A 16,727-nucleotide genomic window follows, 5' to 3' on the forward strand; every position below is an offset into this window, starting at 1 on the left:
TCTTTCTCCATGTGCTCCTCCTGGTGGTAAGATAGGTGAGGGCTGCTGGTAGATAGACAACAAACCACGCCACTCTTTCATGCTTCCCCACTCTGTCCTCTATTCTCACCATCTCCTGCTGCGGCATCAGTTCTAACTAAAATGATGCGTCCATTCCTGACGTTTTTCTCCTGAGCCTTCCCGGTCTGTAGTCTTGTTGTATCCTGTACTCCAATAAGTGGGGGCTCTACCTTTTTTATTATTCTTGCTATACTTCATCTCTGTTTTGTTGGAACCTGTTTCTCTTATCCATGGGCCTAAAAGCTGGAGCTGAACTTCTGACAAGTGATGTTGGCACAAGGGCCACTAGTGGCCCAGAGCTCACTCCTTCTTTCTGTTCTCTACTTCTGAATTCCTTCTCTGGTACCAAGCCAGACAAAGGCCATTTTGCCTGCATTGGTCTTTCTTTTAAGATAGATAAATCCTTAAAGGTTTTATTTCTGTTAGGAATGGTTTTGTGGATTTTGATGCTGTTGTAGGACTCACGTTTTTCATTCAGAGTCACTAAACCACTTTGACATTGTGAATGTCCTCGCACTGTGATGATTTGACTCACAGAATCAGACATTACTAAAAAACCTATTCATTTTTTCAGGTCACTGTGTGAGGCTGACTGTTCAGGATCATGGCGTGAAGGGTCTGTACCGTGGGCTAAGCTCCCTCCTTTATGGTTCAATTCCTAAATCTGCAGTCAGGTGAGAGTTATATTTTTTAAACATTTATTCTGGAAATGTGCTGATCTTTCCTTCCATGATTGTATTTTTAAGCTCCTAACTTTAGGAGGGTTGGTGGCAGGGTAAAGTCCTTTTCGGATTACGTGATTGGAAGTTGATGATTGGGCAAGCCAGTTGAAGGAAATGTAAAACACAAGTTTTTATTGAATTCTGAGTGCTCTGTGTATTCCCAATTTTCATATTTCCTCAGCTCATTCTGTGTAATCAGGATTGAAGTCTTTGTAAGGCAGCACTGCTGGGTTGCCCATGCCCCATGGCAGCTATTTTCAGTTCTATATTTTTATATTTGGAGGAGCGTTTCAAAAATGTATGTACACGTTCTTTTGACTGTTCAGTTTTCTGCAATCATTTGTATTCTATTTCTGATATTTTTACCATTTGAAACAGTTATAATGTAATGAATGCATTGTAGTTTGTTTTGGTCGCTGATCTTGTCTGTTTTGAAGATGACCACCAGAAAGCTGCTGGTTGCCTTCATCTAGGCTAAGGACTGAGAAATTGGGCAAAGGGAGATATTTCCACGACAAGGTAGAACTTAACGAAAATCTAGCTTCCGCATACCCTCCTCCTTTGGAGGAATAAATATCTGAATTTCAGGTTCTACATTTTGGACCTAGAAACAAAAGCATTTCGTGTGAATAAGCTTCTGCATGAATATGAAGTTGAAACATGTTCATGTTAAAATGATTATTCTTCAACAATGGAGTCTTCAACAATGGATCCTTGATATAGTTACATGCTTGAATTGTTCCCCGTTGTCAGGCTAGGAATCTTCAATGCATTTAAGTAGTAGTAAACAGTATTAGCATAGCTGCCAAAGTTTCCGATTGCTTTGTGTAACATTTTCATATTTTCGATGTAATTTCAACGACTGAGTGACACTTTCTCGCGAACAAAATCAACACACTAAAATTCGCAGATAACCCCCGCACTATGCCCCACTCCCGCAGTAATCCCCAATACCTTTTCTTTGTAATTCCCCTCCCGCCAAGAAAGCCACTACGCTTCTTGTCTTTGTGGTGATTATTTGTTTGCCGCAGTTTATTAGGGTTACAAGTAAACAGGTATATCTTGCATTTGCATGTTATGTCATCATACATTTTCTTGCCATTGTCTCTTGGCCCTTCTCGGTCGGTTCTTCTGTAGGTTGGATTTCCTTGCGCTTCCTCTGCGCGAGAAGGGGATATCCGTTGTCCCCGAGTTAGGCTGCCTCGCTACCTTTCCGACCTTGTTGTGCCCTTCCATCCGGCGGGGGCTAGGCTGCGAGCGCTGTCTCTGCATCTTAACCCTTCCCTTCCTAGCCATGTGACCCAGCCGTGAGGCATCCCAGAGCCGCTGTCCTTAGGCCATCTCACCCAGCCGTGCGGCATCTGAAGGTGAGTGGACCTATGCTGGCGCACCGTCCTCCGGTGTGCCTCCGTACCAACCGTTCTCAGCGAAGCCCTTCGCCACTTGCTTTCCCTCTCTCAGCCCTGCGACAATGCTGATCCTTAGGTGTGGGTGGGTGGGACAAGATTCTACGTGTGCCGTGCTGTTCCCCCCCGCTCCTGTAGATAGGAGCATACCTGTGGGAGCGGCGTTTATATGCCCCCCCAGGCCGTACTTGGGCTCAGGGACACCTCCTCATTGGGGGGTTTGAATGTCACCCGGCCCCCCCATTGGCCGTGGTGCGGAAAGGGGGGGGGGAATGAGCCGGATACCTTTCGGAGTTTCCCCTGCCCGCTGGGGCGACCCCGTTTTTGCGCCAAACTGGCGTCTCTTGGGCCGTCTCCTGCCACCACCTTGCTGCACTGGAGGCTCGCCGCCGGGTTATGGCGACGGCTCCTCAGCCTCCTACGGTGGCCCGCCTCTGTGATTAACAGCTGCCACGGCAAACAGCATCGGGCATTGATTGGGGTGCAAGAGAGGCTATGGGGCACATACACAGCTGGGCCGCAGCGGAGTGAGCCAGGTCACTGTATTATGGCAAGTACATTGCCCGGCTCGTGAAAACTAGCAAGCAGAAACTGTGATGTTTCCCTGCAGCCATGTGTAAGAGCAAGCGCATGTTCACAAACCACTCCTGCCTTGCTATGGATGCTAAAACTGATTGAGCAGTGGGACAAGCAGTTCTCAGAAACCTGTTTCGATAACGGTGAGCCTGCTACCTGCTTTTATTCTATTCTGTAATATACAACTGTTTTCTATTCGGATTAAAGGATGTAATATAGGAAAGATCCTATAGTGGAAAAGAAACAAGTTACTTACCTGTAACTTCAATTCTCCAACATAGGGATCTTTCATATATTAACGTGCACCCCTTCTCCCCTGTCAGATACTCTTTAATCTCATACTCTTCTCATACTAGTGTTTTCAAATCTGAGCTATGACAGCCTCTAGAGGAAGTAGGAGAGCTTACCCTTCCACTTTACTGGCTGAAATTCAGGTTGCTTCAGATGAGGTGGATGTGTGACTGAACAAATACTGTTGTTCTGGCCGATGACCATTTTAACACTGTTTAATGCTATATAAATATACAGAGGATTGCCAGACTGATGCTAGTTAATGATTCAAACATTTAAATAAGTAAAAGATTGCAATGCTGGAGAGATGGAGTTACTGGTAAGTAACTCATTTCTTTTTCCCCACTGTGTCTTTATTCATTTTATAGCTTTTCTAAGCATAGCGAAGACAACCAGGAGCTGCACTCTTTTACATAGCATAGGCTACAAAACATACAATATTTAAAATATATATATTAAGGAAAAGAAGTATGAATGAATACAGAACATGAGATACATGTATTTCCAGTCCAGACACCATCGTAGTCCCCTTTTTTATCAGTCTCTGTAACAAGCATGCTGGAAGTTCCATCAAGTGTCTGAACATTGTTCATGACAAGATAACCCTTCCTTTACCCTCATCTAAGGCGAATGATTAAAGTTGCAGTCCCATTAACTTGCCCACTTAGTAGTGTTTCGAATACAACCATTTAGGTACTTTCTAGTCCTAAAAAAGGACAAAGGCATTCGTCTTAATCAAGATCTCCGAGCCCTCAACTACTTCCGCAAAACTGAGAAATTCAAGATGCTCACAGTGGCTCAGGTCTTGTCTGCCCTGGACCAAGGAGACTGGATGGTATTTGTTTATTTTTCGAATTTTATGTACCTTACAGGGGTTGCCTATACAGAAGTTATTGGCGATATAAAACAGTAGGATGTATATAGGAGATATAATAAAAATAGGAAGCATACAATAATACGCAATATATAATGGACGAAATATACACAATAGGGGGAAGGAGAGGATTGTCAATGCATTTCTGAGGTAATTAGGAGATTGAGGCATAGTCCATGGATTTATAGGTCGTGATGAAACAGATCATTCTTAGGTCGGGATGTGTAACTAGGTGGGGAGATTAAATTTAGGAGGGAAGGTTTAGGTATTTGTGAGAAGAAAGTAGTTCGAGATTTTTCCTGAAGTTTATGTAAGATTGGTTGTCACATAGTTCTTTTGGAAAGGTGTTCCAAATTCTGGGAACATTCACTGAGAAGGTGCAGGTGAGAGATTTATTAGTCTTGAATTTGGGTGGAATCAAGAGGAGAGTGATAAGACTTTGAAGGGGTCTCTTTTGATATTTTGTTGGTGAGGTAGGTTTGTTTTCCAAAGTAGAGGGCTTTGTGAGCTATACAATCTGTTTTGAATATACTTCTTGCTTCAATTGGTAGTCAATTGAGTTTCATAAGTTTTAGGGTGATGTGGTCATATTGTTTCTCTACAGAGAGAAGTTTGACGGCTGCGTTGGGTGTGGACTTCATTGGTAAGAGATGGGTTTTGGGGCGCTGTGATCGTTGCTTTGCTGTAGTCCAGTTTGGAGAGGTCTAGGGATTGAGTATCGATCTTCAGGCCTTCAAGGGGGATTAATGGTTTAAGTTTTTTAAGATGTTTTAGCCTGTAGTGAGTGCTGAGGCGTTGATGTGGCCTTTCACGTTCAGGTTTTTGTCGACTGTGATCCCAGGAGATTTAATGGAGCTGGAGATGGAAGGTTTACAGTTTAGTGCAGTTAGAGTGTTGGACAGGGTAAGGGCTAGTGTTTAGCTGGATGAGGAGAAGTTCAGATTTGTTCAGGTTGAACTTTAGGTGGTTGCAGGTTAGTTAAGTTTGTACCATCGAGAGAGTGTTGTTTAGGTTTTGATTATCTCTTGGCAATGAGATTATGATGTAGTTTTGGGTGTCATCAGCGTAGACATAGTAAGCTGTCCTGGCTTGATTTTGAATCCATGCAAGGGGCTCCATGTAGAAGTTGAACAAGGCAGGGGATAGGATGGAGCCTTGGAGAACTCCTTGATTGGCTATGTGGAATTATTTATTTTGATTACATAGGATCTTTTGCTAAGGTATGATGTGAACAATTGCATGACAGTACTGCATGATGCCAACCCGTTGTGAGAGGGTGTTTAGAAGAATGTTGAGGTTGATGGCATCAAAGGCTCAGGAGAGGTCCAGGAGGATTAGGAGGCAGGCATCACTATTGTCGCATGATCTATGTAGATTATCAGTGATGTTCAGGTTTACGGTCGTTGTACTACAGCCTTTCCTGAATCCAGATTGCAAGTTGTCATGCAAGTTTAATTTTTCAATGCGGTTGTTTAGCTAAGAGAGCACTCTTTTTTTCCATGGTTTTGTCAAGGACAGGAAGGTTAGTGATCGATCTTTGATAGTTGTTGAGGTCATTGGGGTCCACAGCTGGCTTTTTGTGGAGGAGGGTGATTTGGCATAGTTTGAGAAGCTGGCATGGAGCTGCTTGATTGGGAGAAGTTGATGATTTTAGGCCAAGTTGGTCAGAGTATGGATCTGAGATTTTTGACGAGAGGAGGAGAGAGGGTCAATGTTAGGGGATCGGCTTCAAGCATGCTTGTGTTTCATGGACATCCTTTTTAGAGAGGTCTTCAAACTTGGACCATATTTCATTGATTTTTGGGTTTGGTTATTAGTGATGATGTTCTGGTTCTCTGAGGTGGTGGATTTGGGAGGCAATGGGGGCCATCTTTGGAAGAGGTGTCACCTTTAGTAGGTGTAGAGAGGGTGAGCGGATCCCGCGAACCTTCCATGTTTGTTATTTTATCTGAGAAGAATTTAGTGAACTCTTCACAGCGCTTGGAGGAAGTATCAATGGGCTGTTGTGGGATGTAGGAGGTTTGGTGTTTGATTAAAATGAAGAGGTCCAGTTGGGTTCAGAAAAAAAGATTTTTCACTGTAGATGTGTTTTTGTAGTTTGTGCATTCCGCTTGAAGGAGAGATGATCTAGAGAGTTGTTTTCTCCAGTTTCTTTCAGTCTGTCTGAGTTGTCTCTTTTTGTTAATGTCTGTGTTGAACGAGGATCTGGAAAGGGTACTGCTTAATGTTTTTGAGTTTTTAGGGGGTGATGGTGTCAAGAACGTCTGTCATTTTTGTGTTATAGTGAGAGGTGAGGTCATCGGTGGCGGTAAGACCGAGCAGGGGGCCTTTGGGAGCTGATTAAGGATTCTAGTACCGATTGCTGGATTTGGTGTTTGTTCCTTGTCTAGTGTTTTGTATAATGGTTTTGGTTGGGGAGCTTGGGCTGGTTGGAATCGAAAAGAATTGGGTGTTGGTCGGTCCAGTCGATGGAAACGATGGGGTGGAGGGATATACCATTATGTTTGGTTATGATTGGGTAAAGCCTTTATTATGGGTTTGTGTTTTTTGCAGTGTTGAGTGAGACCTTTCGATTCAAGGAAGATGGATGGGGCTTGTAATGTTATGTCGGCATCATTCAGGTGCAGGTTTGGGTATCCTAGTATAATGTCTGTGGAATCCTTTATGGAGTTTAGTGTTCTAAGGTCTGTTAACTCTTCAAGAAATAGTAGCTTTTGACCTGGGTGGCGTGGGAGGGGGGGCGGGTGATAGATGTTGTGCAGTTTGATAGGGATAGAGTCTTTGGAGGGGAGATCAATGCCTAGATATTGGAAAGTTAAGTATCTGATTGTGTAGAAGGGTATTAGGCGGAGGTCCTTGTTCTGTATGATAGCTAATCCACCACGGATATGGTCTTTACGGTCACAAAGGATGATTGAGAAGCCCGGTGGGGTATGGAGGTCAATAATGGCGGGTGAGTGGTTGTTTTGCCAGATTTCAAGCAGGAAGCATATGTTAATTTTATGGTAAAGGATTGTACCGCTATTTCAGTGGCATGCTTGGCTGCTGATCGACAGTTTAGTAGCTTACAGTTTAATGTGGCTGAGGGTTTCGGTTTGCAGTGTGCGAGTTGGATGGATGTGAGTTGAGCTGGTTCCTGGGGGAGAGGGGGTGGTTGGGGGGAGATATCCTGCTCATGCAAAGGATGACCGGGACGTTAGAGCGGGAACATTGACTAGGGACATTTGTGTATGAGTTGCTCAGCGTTTCCAGTTTAAGTTGTGACAAACATGATGTGATGCATCTGAGTTTAAGGTGGTATTGGTTGAAAGGGTTAGTTGCCCAGGTGGAGGTCGGCAAAGTGTCGTTTGCCCAGGTGGTGGCGCGTGAGGAGTCAGATTGCATGTCAGTGGCAGACACGTTGCTTGGAGTGATTAGGTGCTTATGAAATGAGTTGAGGTAGTTCTTAGTGTGCTTGCGTAGTGGTGTTGATTTTGAGTTCTAGTGTAGGGTAGACTGGTGGTCAATATAAGATGGGGTGAATGTGGCCATTGTGACTGGTCTGATGTGGTCAGGGGGTTTAGTGGGTTTCAGTGTGGTATTTTGAAGTGTTAGTGTAGAGAAGATGGGTCTTGAAGTGGGGGGAGGGTTCTTGTATTGTGATCACAGATTCAAGGGGAGTGGTGAAAGGGGGGATGAGTGTGGGTAAGGTAGGAGCTGGTATGGGGAATGATGGGTGGCGGCTTCAGCTGCGTGAGGAGAGGGAGTTGAAGGTATGTTCCACGATGGCTGATGGTAAGGGTGCTTATGGTCAAGAGGGCAAGGCGGTGTGGAGGTTGAATATGGCCAGATTGTGTTCTGTGACTTGAATTAGAATGTTTCCATTTCTGTAAATGGATATGGACAGTTCACCGCCACACTTTTGTAATGTGAGTATATGGTATGTTTGGATCCATATGGTATGTTTATGGTGTTTGTTCCGTGAAGGTGCTGTAGTAAGTTGTGTTGAGCTGTGGTAGATGTCTGTTACTAGTGTTTCATGGTGTTCTTTGAGGAGTTTGTGTTTGTAGGTTTTCACTGTATATTTGGAGAAATTTGGAGGAAACTTAGTGCAGTGAGATTTGAGACCATGACAAGATGTGTGTTGAGTATTGCGGAAGTGGTGTCCGATATGGAAGGTTCGTCAGATTATATGCGGGATGTGTATAGTGCATGCAGGTGGAAAGTCTGGTGTGGATATTTGGTTTGATTAAATGCGGGAGACAATTGTTCTAATAGAACTCAAGCTACTAGCTGCAAGCAAGGGACTGATGCCAGTCTTCCCTTATCTAGACAACAGGCTGCTGAAGGCAGGTTCATCCCAGGCTGTTGTCTCCCACTTCCAGACTACAGCGGACCTGCATGCCGAAGACACACTTGTCTCCCTCTCAGATAAATAAAATGTTTAAGTGCCCAATATTTGTTTCATGCATTTTTGTGATTGATTGGCTATGCAGGTCTCCTGTGGGTTTTGAATTGCAGCTTCATGTAACATGCATTTTTCATGTGATTTGCACTTGTTGTTCCATTCCAACATCTCCCTTTTGAATTTTTCTGTCACACCAACATATAGGGAAGACTTAGTATCTGCGAGATGAGGACAGTTACTGAAAACTCCACAATATGAAACTTGAGATTTTTTTAAACTGGTCTCGACTAGGACAGCTCCGTTACTTTCCCTTCTTCAATCACTGCCCACTTAAAATCTTAAAGCCATTTCTGTGGTACAACTCTGTCTTTTTTTTTAATCATACTCCCTTTGCTTTTGGTGGATTTCTTCTAATGACTTCCTTTTCCCAACTGCTGAACTCTCTCCTGCATTATTCATTGGAGTTTTAGCTCTAGTGGTTTTTCCCAACCACAACCTGATGTCTGCCATTGCAGCTGCACTCTCTTCCTGTTTTCAGCCTTGTCCTCACTAGATAGTCAGCACGCTTCTGTCCGCTCTGAGCTAGAATAAAAAACAATAACTGTAACTAATTTAAAATAACATGAAGTTTGCAAACTACTAAAGGCTTAAGATTTGCTTTCAATAATTAATTAAAAATCATGGCTCCAATTACTTAACTGCATGATCAGATCCGTAACTCACGGGCACTCTCAGGTTCGCAGAAAAGCACCCCAGTTTGGAATACGCTCTAATCAATGGTACTGAACAATGTGCAACACCAGTGCTTTCAACTGAAATAACTAACTATCTGCCCTTGAGAATTGTGGGTTGTAATATGTATGCAGATGGGGCAGGGTTATACCTGTTCAGTAAAATTAAAAGGTCTGCCTGATGCTTTATCTAAAGTCAGAACTGAAAATAAATCCACTCAGCTTAAACTTATAAGCGCTCGCATCAAAAAACACGCCAACTGTACTGGCTCCCTTACCCACTAAGAATGAAGTTTCAGGAACCCGAGACAGGAGTGACGCTTGACATTATTTCTAATGCTACCCTTCTGAATGGATGCAAAGTGGTGGTGCAAACCCTTAGCAAACACAAAAGTTCTCACTACAATTTTAAGATGGTCTAAGCATTGGCATAGACAATAGGTCTCGCCTTTGGGACCTTATAAGTGTTTAACGAAATGCAACAGTTGATGTTGTTGCCCCAAGGATATTTAATTGTGCTGCAATAAATACTTATAAGGTTCCAAAGGCAAGACTATGCTTGTTTAGGGGGGGGCACTGTTTGTTGGAAAGCTCTAACCACCCAGGGGTCTTTGCAAGATAAACAGTAAAATAATGGGGCCAAATTGTGCATGTGCAGCCCTTTATGTCAGCGAAACAAACTAATTTCCGAACATCTGCTACTCAAGAGTTGCTTTGTGCAACGTCACTCCTCTCAGTTAAGTCACGGTTATGGAAATTTCCGAGCCCTCACAACAAAACTCATTCAGACTGCCCTCAGAATATACTTGCAAAAATAATACTGCATTTGCTCCTCAGGTGCACTCGTGCCATTTTAACAGTTTGCTCTCTCATATGGGACAGCTTTCATTTTGGCACTGGACTACTAGGACAAACCAGTTGTTCCGAATTCCCAAGACAGGATCAAGGTGGACTTACATCACAGCAATGCGCCTTCAAGGCTTACAAAAGAAAAGGAGGCAAGGACCAAGGTCAACTTACCCACCACAGACACATGGGATCACCAGCGGGCCAGCTGCAACACTGCTAAGCGAGGCAGGCATGCACATAGCAGTTAAAAAGTCTCCGGTCAGGCACATACTGTCATGTAATAGAAAATCCTGCTCCCTAATAACCAGCACGCAGAAAACATAAAAGCTACCAGATCTCTCTGATCTGGACACAACCTTAATCATTCCCAAAACGTACTCCTGGCATTCAGAAATAGGCACTGACAAAACCAATACTCTAGTTTTAATGTGACATTGGGGGTCTGCCCTGTGGATTCTAACTAATTCCAAAAGGGGGTGGTGATGGACAGAGTATCTGAGTTAATCAGAACACTCCTACCCAGTCAACAGATCAGGGCTTGATCCATCACCGTTTTTTAGCTCACTGCACCATCCCAGTTCAGAACCTGGCTATATGCAAATTAGTCTGTCCCTGGCCCAGTGCATCATGGGAACAGGGCAGACCAAACTACCAAGCCAATTCTTCACTGGAAAGGAAACAAGCTTCCGGGGACCGGTTTCTGGCGTTACAGCCGTCTTCGGCCCGGCTTGCTTGAATCCTGATGGTGCAGTGAGCAAGGGACTCATGTCTGAGCATACCCTTCCACACTCATGGTGGCCAAAATAATTCCAAAAGGGGGTGGTGGAGGACAGAGTATCTGAGTTAATCAGAACACTCCTACCCAGTCAACAGATCAGGGCTTGATCCATCACCGTTTTTTAGCTCACTGCACCATCCCAGTTCAGAACCTGGCTATATGCAAATTAGTCTGTCCCTAAATATTCTGTGGATTCTAAGGGCACAGCTGAGGCTGTGTTCCCTGCAATTAATTGTGCCATCGCTATACGGAAACAACATCCACGATCATGTCTCTGAAGCTCACTCCCCCCTCCCAGAGCCTAACTCTGGGCCTAAACTTACTTTTTGGGGGGAAACTGGGGGTGTGGTAATTAGCGGTCACACAATCTGCATAATCCGCACCTTAGAGGTGATGAGTGACACTTTCTTGCTAGCAAAATCAAGCAATTAAGGTGAGGGAAACATACAAATATTCACAAATTACAGCATAGTACATTCACCACACTTGCATAAGCAGTATTAAGCTCTGGGAAGACATTTAATTTCCTTTGTACCTTCAGATAACCGGTTCTCCTGTCCAGATTCAAGTGAAAGGGGCTCTCTTTAAGGTCCCAGAATTCGCTACGGCCAGTGAGTGGTAGTAATTACATTGCTGTCACTTGAAGTTGCCAAAAAGTACGACTCCAGTAATTAGGCCGCTTCAAAATTGCACCACAGGAGGGTGTAGGCGCAGAATTAATGTTATTCTGTTTCATGGTGGCACATGAAAGGATGCATTCACGCTAATGCTGACGGATTTTCGAATGCATTTTTTTTGTGAAGTGCTCCTACCTCTTCGTACAACGTTTGCGCTAAATACATTTACATATTACATAAATACATTTACAGAGCAGCTAATCTGCTCTTTCAACTTTATCGCCTCCCTCGGACCACACTTATAAAAAAAAATCTTGAAAGGCTTGAATTCAAATGACTCATTCACTTCATCTCGACTAACAACTTAAACAACCCAATCAATCAATCAATCAAACAGATTTATAAAGCACGCTACTCACCCGTTAGGGTCTCAAGGCGCTGGGAGAGGAAGGGTCCGTTACTGCTCGAAAAGCCAGGTCTTGAGTTGCTTCCTGAAGGAGAGATGGTCTTGGGTCAGCCGTAGGTGGAAGGGGAGGGATTTCCAAGTCTTGGCCGCCAGGTAGGAGAAGGATCTTCCTCCGGTGGTGGCTCTGCGGATGCGTGGAACGGCGGCGAGGGCGAGGCTGGTTGATCGTAGCTGGCGGGTGGGAGAGTAGAAGATCAGGCGGTTGTTGAGGTACTTGGGGCCCAGGTCGTGGAGGGCCTTGTGTGCGTGGGTGAGGAGTCTGAACGTGATCCTCTTGCTGACGGGGAGCCAGTGCAGGTCTCTCAGGTGGCCGGAGATGTGGTTGTGGCGGGGGATGTCCAGGATGAGTCGTGCGGAGGCGTTCTGTATGCGCTGGAGGCTTTTCTAAAGTTTGGCTGTGGTTCCCGCTTAGAGGGTGTTCCCGTAGTCCAGTCGGCTGGTGACGAGTGCCTGGGTGACCGTCTTTCTGGTTTCGGTGGGGATCCATCGGAAGATCTTTCGGAGCATGCGCAGGGTGTTGAAGCAGGATGATGAGACGGCGTTGACTTGTTTGGTCATCGAGAGGGAGGAGTCCAGGATGAAGCCCAGGTTACGTGCGTGGTCCGTTGGCTTGGGAGCGGTGCCCAGGGCAGGGGACCACCAGGAGTCGTCCCAGGCAGAGGGCGATGATCCCAGGATGCGGACTTCCGTCTTGTCTGAGTTCAGTTTCAGGCGGCTGTTCTTCATCCACTCGGCGACGTCTTTCATCCCTTCGTGTAGGCTGGTTCTGGCGGTGGTGGGGTCGTTAGTGAGGGAGAGGATCAGCTGGGTGTCGTCGGCGTAGGAGATCATGTTCAGGTTGTGTTGGCGTGCGATGGCTGCGAGGGGGCTCGTGTAGACGTTGAAGAGGGTGGGGCTGAGTGATGATCCTTGTGGTACGCCGCAGATGACTTCGGTGGCCTCGGATCTGAACGGGGGGAGGCGGACTCTCTGGGTTCTTCCGGTGAGGAACGAGATGATCCACTCCAGTGCCTTGTCTTGGATTCCGATGTTGGTGAGGCGCTGCACTAGGGTGCGGTGGCAGACAGTGTCGAACGCTGCGGAGAGGTGCAGGAGAATGAGGGCCGCTGTTTCCCCGTTGTCGAGCAGGGATCTGATGTCGTCAGTGGCTGCGATGAGGGCGGTCTCGGGGCTGTGGTTGCCTCGGAAACCGGACTGCGAGTGGTCGAGGGATCCGTTCGTCTCGAGGAAGGCGGCAAGCTGTCTGTTGACGGTCTTCTCGATGACTTTGGCAGGAAAAGGGAGGAGCGAGATGGGGCGGAAGTTCTTGAGGTCGGTGGGGTCCGCTGTTGGTTTCTTCAGGAGGGCGCTGAGCTCGGCGTGCTTCTAGCTCTCCGGGAAGGTGGCGGTGTTGAAGGAGGTGTTGATGATGTCCCGGAGTTGGGGTGCGATGATGGAGTCGGCCTTGTTGAAGACGTGGTGGGGGCAGGGGTCGGTTGGTGATCCGGAGTGGATGGTGTTCATCGTGCGGGTGGTGTCTTCGGTGCTGACCGGGGCGCAGAGGGTGGTGGTGGGGGGCGTTGGTTCTGAGGTTGGGTGCGTGGTCTGAGCGCCGAAGCTGTTGTGTATGTCGGCGATCTTGCTGTGAAAGAACGAGGCGAGTGAGTCGCAGAGGTCTTGCGTGGGAGTGATGTCGTTGTTTCGGGCGCTGGGGTTGGAGAGCTCTTTGATGATGCTGAAGAGTTCCTTGCTGTTGTGGGCGTTTTTGTTCAGTCGTTCTTTGAATGCTGTCTTCTTGGTGGTGAGGATAAGCTGGTGGTGCTTGCGGGTGGCGTGCTTGAGGGCAGTCATGTTGTCCACAGAAACAATAGGCAGTGCACCACACCACCACCACTAAGTTAGGTGGTGCATGCATGCTGCCCGCTACAGCCTTCACCACACACCGCTTCACCACCACTATGCTAGGTGGTGCGTGCACTTGATACTTGAATGCTGTTGTTGCTGCCGTCGTAATATTGCCCCCTAGAGCCTTCACCTGCTACTGCAGTGCCAGATAGCACTCGCCAGACCGGTGAAGTAGGCCTTGAAACTGACTCGCCCTTCAGGAAATTCACTCGCATTTGCAAGCGATCGAGTACATTTTTCGACCCCAGTACACCTTCTTGGGTGGAGATTGAGCTGCGGCAGTTGACAGCATTCAACCTTCTCTCGAAGTCTGTGATGTGATTTTGGCAGCTATGTGTCCCTCTACCAAGACTATGTATGCCTGCTGGTGGCAGAAATTTGAAATAAATTGTAAAGAGAGGTCTATTGACCCTCTTTCTGTTTCCCTCTCTCAAGTACTTCTCTTTATTTTGAACCTTGCCCAGGAGGGCTCCGCTCTGGTCACTCTTAACCGCATCGCTGCTAGAGCGATTCCCCTGCTGTGCTGGACAGCAATAAAAACGGGTGTGGTCATGACGAGCTCAGCTAGTCATGAGCACAGGAGCACTGTACTGCATGATGAGCCGAGCTCGTCATGAGCATGGAAGGGGTTAAAGGGTACCTTTTTAGGCTTTGTCTTCCTTCTTCAGACTACCAGCTCACCCCTCTTCATTTAGATTCCCTATTGTGAACAGATTTCTTAATGGGTTTGTACAAATATTCCCACCTGCCCCATTCATCATGCCTCAGTGGGACCTTAATTTGTTTTTCACCTTCCTAATGTCTAACTGCTGCACAACTGCCTCCTCTGGCTGCTTTCCCTCAAAACAGCCTTTTTCGTGGTACTAACTTCTCCAGGAGAGTGAATGTATTGCAGGCTCTGTCATGCAAGCTTCCTTACCGGACTATCTTCGTGCTTATCACTAGGGCCTCTTTCTTACCGAAAGTGGTAATACCATTCCACATGAAGCAGTCAGTCACCTTTCCCACTTTCTATGCTCTCCCGCACACTCTAAAGAGGAGGAGCAACTCCACCATCTGGATCCAAAAAGATCGTTGTTGTTCTACCTTGACCTCACTAAAGAGTTCCTGGTGGACGACCAACTCTTTGTGGGGGTACATAGGATCAAAGAAAGGTCAGGCAGATTTGTGCATGTGATGAGGTAAAATGCAGCCACTTACTGTGCAAAAGAACCAGTGGCCGTAGTAGTCTGACCCATTGCCCCATTTTATTTGCGGTTTCTGGTGATAGCAATTCAACAGGCCGATGGATGATACTGAAAACTCCACTATGTGTATACAATGTGTTTTTCTATTAATATATATATATTTTAAATACATGAGGCTGTTTTGCCACGTAACACTGTCTTTAGGCCAGACCTAAAAAGGGAGGCCGGGTGCCACTGGGTCCATGAACCAGATCATGGACGTGTGACTGTAAAGCCTACTGAGGCTTGCAGCCGCTGCTTGTTAGCTGGCACTTAAATGAGCTATTTGTGGAACCTGCTTCGGATCAAACTTTCCAAGGCGTCTAATGAAGAGAGCAAATCCTTGGCACCTTGTTATTTCTTACTCGAGGATCTGGCCGCTCTCATTATGGTGTTGACATTGCTTCTGCCTCTTAATTCTGGCCTGGTAATCTCTTAACCTTGTGGCCGTCTACCCTCAGTGCAGCTTCACCTGCCAGTATTTACGCAAGAACCAGCCTGGCATGAAAGCTGCTGCTGCCCAGCGTCTGCTGGAAGTGTAATCCGGGCAGCGTGGTCTCTGTGTTGTGAGGCCAAAGGCTTAAGGCCGAGGACTCTGGCATACACATTGTACCCCTGCCAGTGACTTCACTGCTAGCCAAAGGTAAAGGCGGATGAGTCATGGCAATGTGGAAAAGCTGTAGCTGCACTGAAAAGACATTACCACATTCTTTACTCATTTAAAGAGCTTTGCAGCCAGTGTGTTATTGGAGTTAGCATTTTATAAAAGCGAAGAAAAGCCCCCGAGGCTCACACTTTAAATATTAGCGAGAAGTTTCATAAATGAGAAATCAAGCACCACATGGAATGTGTTTGAAATCGGATACTGGGTTATTTTAGAATTTAGTTTCGATTTGCTTATCTTTTGATTATTGCAGAGAAAAAGCAATGGCGTTCAACCGGAATGAAAGGCGACTGGGCTAATTACCGAATTTAAGTGGAACTGGAACTCCAGTAATAGTCCCATGTTAATTTACTGTAATGTCATAATTACATGGTGTAGCGAAGCAAGTAGCAATAATGTGCCAACAATGAGCAAGATTATTCAAGACTTGATCACATTTAGAAACATTGGATGTTATTAAGTTTACAATAATAACCGAGCGGGTGGGAACAGCTGTCAGTCACACACCAGCTTAGAACCTCGACATGGCTATTCGTGTACCACTGAACTAGTTTTCAAATACTGTATTTAAACTGCAAACGTATAGAAAGCGCAACTTGCACCAACCTACAGAAAAAAATGCATACTACCCACGGGGACTCCCTGTTGAAACCCCACAGTTTAGCCCCCCCTCCAATCTCCCCCCAGTCGTGTCCAGAACATATACAAATGTAGAGACTAGCACCTTCCAATCACAGTCCCACACCTGTGGAACTGACTCTATGCCAACTCCCAGGGCCCCTGACTTCACAGCATCCCCATCCTCGAAGACAAAATGAATACTGCATCTGTTCAACAATCAGAAAGCGTCAAAGTGAACCCTGGGGCTGCTAAATGACACCCGTAACCACATAGCGACCTAAGGTGTTGCAACACATTACAGTGCCACTATCATGATACCAACACGCTAGAAATCGCGTTTCTGATTGGCAGAGGTATGCACCCTTTCCAAGCAGGAACCACAATTCTAGTCAGATACACGCTAAAAGTTAACCTGTGCTCACCCTCTGATAGCTTGGCAAAGAGCAGCCATGCAAAACTTAAGAGGCATTGTGTAAAGGACCTCAAGACCTGGCTCTTCGACTGAATCGCCACACCAGACGGATCAGCAGCCCCCTCACGCCCAAGCGCCTTGATACCCTCACGGGTGAGTAGCT

At 46.1% G+C, this 16,727-nt stretch overlaps 1 protein-coding gene across 1 annotated transcript in view; it reads left to right on the plus strand.

The window, feature by feature from the left end:
- The window catches only part of LOC144822165 (tricarboxylate transport protein, mitochondrial-like), a 224,103-nt gene that overhangs the window by 86,096 nt on the left and 121,280 nt on the right, over positions 1-16,727 (plus strand). Inside the window, exon 3 of the mRNA XM_078679338.1 lies at positions 635-734. Within this exon, the coding sequence (XP_078535464.1) occupies positions 635-734 (100 nt within the window). The remainder of the gene's footprint in view (positions 1-634; positions 735-16,727) is intronic.

Source organism: Lissotriton helveticus, chromosome 3_1 (assembly GCF_964261635.1).
Source record: "Lissotriton helveticus chromosome 3_1, aLisHel1.1, whole genome shotgun sequence".
NCBI classification, from domain to species: Eukaryota; Metazoa; Chordata; class Amphibia; order Caudata; family Salamandridae; genus Lissotriton; species Lissotriton helveticus.